At 64.4% G+C, this 7,593-nt stretch overlaps 1 protein-coding gene across 1 annotated transcript; it reads left to right on the plus strand.

The window, feature by feature from the left end:
• Nucleotides 1–3,190: 3,190 nt before the first annotated feature.
• On the plus strand, nt 3,191–7,582 carry IDH2 (isocitrate dehydrogenase (NADP(+)) 2). Its single transcript, XM_068143613.1, has 11 exons — nt 3,191–3,329; nt 4,551–4,642; nt 4,965–5,130; nt 5,540–5,700; nt 5,790–5,933; nt 6,043–6,179; nt 6,305–6,456; nt 6,537–6,649; nt 6,727–6,824; nt 6,917–7,009; nt 7,234–7,582. The coding sequence occupies exons 1-11, from the start codon at nt 3,239–3,241 to the stop codon at nt 7,316–7,318; spliced, it is 1,332 nt and encodes a 443-aa protein (XP_067999714.1). The 5' UTR covers nt 3,191–3,238; the 3' UTR covers nt 7,319–7,582.
• The last annotated feature ends 11 nt before the right edge of the window (nt 7,583–7,593 follow it).

The following is a 7,593-nucleotide window of genomic DNA, read 5'->3' on the forward strand; positions in this document are numbered from 1 at the left end:
CACACTCACATGCATGCACTTACACTGCACATTCACATGCACACACCCACACACCCTGCTCACACTCACATGCATGCACTCATCACACTCACACATGCACACTCACACCTGCTCACACTCCCATGCATGCACTTAACACTGCACACTCACACATGCACACACCCCCCTGCTCATACTCACACACTTACACAAGCACACTCACATGGGCACACACATGCATACACACTCATACACTGGCCACACATGCAGGCTCACACACACTCACTCACACTCACACAAACGTGCACATCACACAGGCAGAACCCTGCACACACCCCTCTGCAGACACACTTACATGCAAGCACACACACAAGCCCCTGCACACTCACACTTAAGGACACTCACACACATTCACACACATACATCCCCTGACACACACTGACAGATGCACACTCACACTCACACAGATACCAACACACACGCGCTCACACACAGGCACCCCCTCAAGCTCTCACCCCCTCCCCGACACACACACACGCACACTCGCACACACACACTCGTCCCTCGGCGTGCCCCGTGCACGTGCACACCCAGACCCTTGCACAAGCCTTGTGCACCTCTCCAGCCCTGCATCCCTTGCACAACACCCCTCCCCCTGCACCTCCCCTGCAGCCCCCCCCCCCCCCGCACAGCACCCGTGTGTGTCCCCCCCCCACCCCGCAGCTGCCGGCATACAGCCCCTTGCGCCCCCACAGACTTACACGCCCCACACCTCCCTTTCACCCCGCACCCACCGCGGCCCCACTTGCACACCCGCCCCCCCGTGCTCCCGGTGCCCCCACCTGCTCCGGCGCTGCCCGCCTGCCGCACACCGGCTCGGCCGCGGGTGCTGCGGGTCCCCCCGGCAGCGGGGGCGGCCCCGGGGTCCCCGCCCGCGGCTCCGCCCGCTCCGCCGCCGCTCGCAACAAAGGGGCCGCCCCGCCCGGCCCGGCCCCGCGCCGCCGCCCGGCTCCCGCCCGCCCCCGGCACCGGCACCGGCACCCGCCCCCTGTGGGGGGCAGCATCTAGGGGGGAAGCGGTGGGTCTTGTCTGGGGGGGTGTATGGGGTGGTCAGGGCCAGTCCTTGGGGGCAGGAGCTGTGGGGGCCCTGGCTCAGTGGCAGGGGAGGGCAAGTTCCAGGAGAGAGGCCCGGAGAGATGCTCCAGGGATGTCGGGGGGGCTGCTGGCCCCGGGTTGGTGCTGGTCCCCACACACAGGGATGCTGGGCCCCTCCCACGCAGGGCTATATCCGGGGGGTGCTGCAGGGCAGTGGTGTGGCTGCAGGCACACCCAGTGTGGGGACACCCAAGGGTGGGGACACTGGATGTGCGGGCTCATGGGCCCTGAAATTAAAGTGAGGTCCTCATGGTGGCACTTGGCTCTGGGGGTTTTGAGGTAACTCTGGCATCTCCTGGTGACATTTAGCTCCATGTGGTTTGGGGCAGCCCTCGGGGGCGTGACAGGCTCCAGACTGGGGATCCAGCAGGCAGAGCACGCTCTGCACCAGAGCAGAGCTGTGGCAGCAGTGCCAGCTCTGTCCCAGAGCCGGCACTGTGGGCACCAAGCTGCTGGCAGTGAGCACTGGGATGGGCAGGGGATCCCAGGACATCTCCCTTTCCAGAGCATCCTTCCAGCCTGTCCACGCAGCATGTAGTTTCCATGCCCTCTACCACCCCCAAGTGCTGCCATCTGCCCACCTGGGCCACAGAGGATCCCAGCAGCTCCTCCTGATGTCACGCTGTGCCCCCTGAGCAGCTGTGCCACCTCTCCCTGTGCAGCATGGATGAAACTTGGCCACGGCACCAGCTGCAGGCTGGCCGTGCAGAGTGGTGCCAGCGAGAGAGGCCCACCCTTGGGGCCAGCACTGCCTGTGCTGGGAAACACCAGGCATGGCCCTGCTGAGCACGCAGCTTGCCCCCCTCCTGTGGGCAGACATGGGCAGTGGTGCCCACCTGGACATGCCCCCCCTCCAGCTATGCATTCTCTGGCTGGTGTGTCTCAGTGTCCTCACCCGGACAGAGCCCTCTCGATGGCCCCTGCAGCCAGCCCTGCTAGTGCTCAGGGACCCTCTTGGGACACATCAATGCCCAGGAGTCCCAGGGCCAGTCCCTGGGGACCCTCTTGGGACACACAGGCAGTCCTGACAGTCCTCGGGGACCCTTTTGGGACACATAACTGCCCAGGAGTCCCACAGCCAGCCCTGCCAGACCCTGGGGACCCTCTCGGGACACATTGCTCCCAACAGCCAGCCCCAGGGGACCCTCCTGGGGCATGTCACTGCCAAGAGATCCCACAACAAACCCTGCCAGCTTTTGGGGACCCTCCCAGGACACACTTCTCCCTGCAAGCATCCCTGTCAGCCTCTGGGTGACCCACCCAGGACACATTGCTCCCTGCAGCCAGCTCTACCAGCCCTGCGGGACCCTCCCGTGCCAGCCCGGACTGAGCAGTGTCCAGGGCTGGAGGCCTTTGTCTGCGGGCTGCCCTTTGCTGGAGCATTGCCACAGGGCTGCTGGTGGGGACACAGCCACCAAATTGGTGTGACCTCGTCCCTGTGGTCATTGGGCAGCTCTGACCATGAGGCTGGAGTGAGGGCACTGGGCGGGGGGGGGGGGGGGGGGGGAACGGGACGGAGGGCGGGAGGAGTCAGCAGCGTGGCCGGGCACAGCTGGGCATCCTCCCAGTACCCTGTGATGAGGAGGGTGGGCACAGCACCCACTGTGCCCTAGGGGTGCCATAGGGAAGTCAGTAGGACTAGGGACACCCAAGAGGTGGCAGTGGGCGCTGCGCGTGTTGCCCCCTCCCCTCCCCCCGCCCCCCCAGGGCTGCTGCTCTGGTTAATGTTAAAACCAGGCAGACGTCAGCACACCCAGCCTGGCACACCCCCCCCACCCCCACGCGGGAGCAGGATCTGCCCGTCCTCTGTGTGCCTAAAAAAAGCCATCGGCTTGGCCATCCTGTAAAGGGACAATAAAAACTTCACCGGGGGGGAGTGGAGGGGGTGGGGCTGAAGCAATGGCCAGAGCCACTCCGTGGGGGCCCTGCGCGGGCCCCTTCACGGCCCTCGCAGGGCCCCACGGCGTGCCCCGGGCCCCGACAGCTCTGGGGCGGAGCGGAGCGAACCGTTCCCCTAATCCAGCTCCTCCTCCATCGCTTTTCCCTGTCCGTCCCCCACCCCAGCCCCGCCACCGCCGTCGTGTCCGCCCCGTCGCGCCCCGCCATGGCCGCTCGCTGCCTCCGCCTCGCACCGGCGCTAAGTCGCCTGTCTCTGTGTCCGGCCCCGGCCACCGCCGTGGGGCAGCGGCGACACTGTGAGTACGGGGAGGGCTTGGAAGGAGGGGTACATGACTTTGGGGACCCGCGGGGGGGCTTGCACGCTGGGCTGGGAAGGGGTTTTTGGAGGGCGTGGCGGGGTGCAGCTGGGTTCGTCTTCCTCTGCTATAGACGGACCTAGTGGGGGGTTGGTCGCGGTTCCACGCGGGGTTTTGTTCGCGAGGGTGCATGATTCCTGTTCCATGTAGGGTTTTGCTACCCAGTTTTTTTCTCGGGTGCGTGTGGGGTGTTGGTCCCGATTCCACGCGGGACTTTGTACTCTGGGTCTGGTCCCCGGGGGAGACTTGGTCCCGGTTCCACGAGGCTTTTTGTCCACCCCGGCTTTGGTCCCGTGGTGAGCTTGGTCCCCATTTCACGCGGGGCTTTGTACTCGGGTCTGGTCCGCGGGAGGAGTTGGTCCCGGTTCCACGTGGGCTTCTTCCCACCTAGGTCTGGTCCCAGAGGGGTTTGGACCCGGTTTTCTAACTGGGTCGGGTCCTAGGAGCGTTTGGTCCCAGTCACAGACCCAAGGAGGGGCTTGCAGCTGTGTTTGGCCCCCCAGGAAGAATTTATTCTGGTCCCAGTCACGTGCAGAGTTTTCCAGCCGACTTTGGCCCCCAGAAGGGTTTGCTCCTGATCCCAGTCCCAGATGCCTTCAGGTCCCCACCCCGAGGGATTTGCCTCTGGTCCCTGACGCACTGCTAGGCTTAGCACCCAGAGGGTTTTGCTCCACCTCCAGGTCCCACAAAGGGATTTGCAGCCCAGTTTGTACCCGGGTCTTGTCCCGAGAGGGCTTGGCTGCCAGTCGCAGTCCTGTGCAGAGTTTTACACCCCAGCTTTTACCCAGTCCTGGTCCTGATCTCATGTGGGGCTTTGCAGCCCAGCTTGGACCTTGTCCTGCCCCACAAGGGGTAGATACCCACGCGGTAGGCACCCAGCCACTCCTACTCCAGAGAGGTTTGCACCCTGACCTGCACCCAAGCCCAGCCCCAAGCAGGATGAGTCCATGAACCAGTCCAGACCCCCACAGGGTTTGCACTCTAGACTGTGCCCAAGAGGGGTTTGCACCCTGACCTGCACCTGGTGTGCCCCCAGCCCTGCCAAACAGGAGGTCGTGGTCCCCATGGGACAACTCCTGGCTGCACACCATGGTGCAGAGATGTGGGGCTGAGCTGTGGGGCTGGTGCTGGCACCGCTTACACCCCACTGCCACTCCCCAGATGCTGACAAGCGGATCAAAGTGGCCAACCCGGTGGTGGAGATGGATGGGGACGAGATGACACGGATCATCTGGGCCTTCATCAAGGAGAAGGTAGCAGGGTCCTGCCTGGGGTTCTGGTGGGTGCTGTGCAGGGGTACAGGTGGCGGTTGTACAGGGCTCAGGCGGTCCCTGCACGCTGCCCTCCGGGTTCCTCTGTCCTCCATCCGTCCTTCGGTCCGCAGGAAGCAGGTGGTGAGATCAGCACAGCTTCCGGAGGGACCTGGAAGTGAGGAGGTCCCAGGCAGGGGGAAGCGTCCTGGGCAGGCAGCGGTGGCTGGGCTGGTGGCCAGGGCTGGCCGTGCCGTGGTGCCTGCTGCTGCTCCTCAGAGACCCCACACTATCCCCCCCACTGACGCTCTCCCGGCCCCCCCAGCTCATCCTGCCCAACGTGGACGTCCAGCTTAAGTATTTTGACCTGGGTCTGCCACACCGGGACAAGACCGATGACCAGGTCACCATCGACTCGGCGCTGGCCACCCAGAAGTACAGCGTGGCTGTCAAGTGTGCCACCATCACTCCGGATGAAGCCAGGGTGGAAGGTGGGCAGGGGCTGAGGAGGGAGGGCTGCCAGCAGCTCCATGGGGGTGCTGAGCCTGCTGTGTCTGCCTGGACCCTTGGGGTCAGCAGTGTCCCACCACTCTGCACGGGTTCTGGTGGGTAGGGGGCTGTGCTGCTGCCTGGACTCTGTCCCTTCCTGACCCAGAGGTGCTCGGGGGTGCTGTGGGGACAAAGCAGCTGCTGCCCAGTGCCAGTCACAAGCCCTGGGGCCGGCTGTCCCTCTCCTTGGCTGGCAATGGAACTCTGGCAGCTGCCCAGGGTACAGAGGAGCCGGGCGTGGGGGGGCTGGCAGGGGCTGAGGTGGAACTGGGCTGGGGTGACCACCAGGGCTGTGCCTGGTGTGGAGGGGTGTTCCTTGTGGGGGGGTGGCCTCACCTCTGCACACCTCAGAGTTCAAGCTGAAGAAAATGTGGAAGAGCCCCAACGGCACCATCCGAAACATCCTGGGGGGGACGGTGTTCCGCGAGCCCATCATCTGCAAGAACATCCCGCGCCTGGTGCCCGGCTGGACCAAGCCCATCACCATCGGCAGGCATGCCCACGGCGACCAGGTGAGCCTGGTGCAGGGGCAGCTCGCCCTGCGGGACGCGCGGCACCTCCTGCCGGGCTCTGCCCCACAGCTCTGCCCTGCCCCCCGCAGTACAAAGCCACCGACTTCGTGGTGGCCAAGTCTGGGACCTTCAAGATGATCTTCACGCCGAAGGACGGCAGCGGGGTGCAGGAGTGGGAGGTGTACAACTTCCCCGGCGGCGGCGTGGGCATGGGCATGTACAACACCGATGAGGTAACCGGGGGGGACATGGGCTTGGCCGGCAGGGTCCCTACAGGGCGGTGTGCCCTGCCCTCTGTGGCAGGATGGAGGTCCCACGGGGGACCGTGCACTTCCCTTGCAGTCCATCACGGGCTTCGCTCACAGCTGCTTCCAGTACGCCATCCAGAAGCGGTGGCCACTCTACATGAGCACCAAGAACACCATCCTGAAGGCCTACGACGGGCGCTTCAAAGACATCTTCCAGGAGATCTTCGACAAGTACGGACTCAGAGGAGCTCGGGCTGCCGGGGGTGGAGAGAGCTGCCCTGGGGGCTGTTGGCCAGAGGTTGGCAGAGGGCTGTGGCCCGGTATGGGCACAACTGATGCTGGGCCTGGGCTTGCAGGCACTACAAGACCGAGTTCGACAAGCTGAAGATCTGGTACGAGCACCGGCTGATCGATGACATGGTGGCACAGATGCTGAAGTCCTCCGGGGGCTTTGTCTGGGCATGCAAGAACTACGATGGGGATGTCCAGTCAGACATCCTGGCCCAAGGTGGGGTGGGGTGGGGTAGGCTGGGGTCCTGTGGGGTGGGTTGCCCTCCTGAGGTCACCTTGACCTCTGTCGCTCCACAGGCTTCGGCTCCCTGGGGCTGATGACTTCCGTCCTGGTGTGTCCGGACGGGAAGACCATCGAGGCCGAGGCAGCCCACGGCACTGTCACCCGCCACTACCGGGAGCACCAGAAGGTGGGTGAGCTTCACCCATGCCAGGCTGGCCGTGGCAGGTTGCCCACGCCGGGTGGCTGAGTGCTCTGTGCGTGCAGGGCCGACCCACCAGCACCAACCCCATCGCCAGCATCTTCGCCTGGACGCGCGGCCTGGAGCACCGGGGCAAGCTGGACAGTAACCCAGACCTCATCAAGTGAGTGGGGTGGGGGACATGGCTGGTGTCAGCTGTGGTGGGGTCTGTGGCACCGGGGTGCTGGCTTTGCTGGAGCTCCCTGTGGCACTCAGGTTTGCACAGACACTGGAGAAGGTCTGTATCCAGACTGTGGAGAGCGGGACGATGACGAAGGACCTCGCCGGCTGCATCCACGGACTCGCCAAGTACGTGTGGCTGCGGGGGCGGGGGCAGCCGGGTGCCGTGCTGGCACCCTGGCCCTGTGGGATGGCACAGTGGTGTCTGCACAGTCCCCAGGGACTTGGGTTGTCTATTTCCATCTTGGCTGGGCAGTGGCCACGTCCTGTGCCCAGGGCTCTGCCCTCCAGCTCAGGTCAGAGCTGCTGCCAGCGGTGGGACCCTCCCAGCCCTTCTCTGTCCCTCCCTGTAGTGTGAAGCTGAACGAGCACTTTGTGAACACCAATGATTTCTTGGACGCCATCAAGAACAACCTGGACAAGGCCTTGGGCAAGTAGCAGTGTGGCAGGGAGTGTGTGTGAGGGGGTCACCAGGGCCCCCCCACTGTCACCATCACCCAGCACTCAGTGCTGTCCACTCCCTGGCACAGCCTACCAACAGCCAAATCATTCTTGTAAGCACTTAGGAGTGCAGACTTTTCTAGGGGTGGGTAGGGCTGGGGAGAGGGTTGGCAGGGGTGTGGAAAGTGTGTCCTGCACTGATTTGTGTACCTCCCACCTCGTTGTGCCAGCAGCCATTAAACACCTCACCAGCCCCCAGCACGTTGTGGTGG

Source organism: Melanerpes formicivorus, unplaced genomic scaffold (genome assembly GCF_026170545.1).
Source record: "Melanerpes formicivorus ecotype bairdi unplaced genomic scaffold, bMelFor1.0.p_v2 SCAF_10, whole genome shotgun sequence".
NCBI classification, from domain to species: domain Eukaryota; kingdom Metazoa; phylum Chordata; class Aves; order Piciformes; family Picidae; genus Melanerpes; species Melanerpes formicivorus.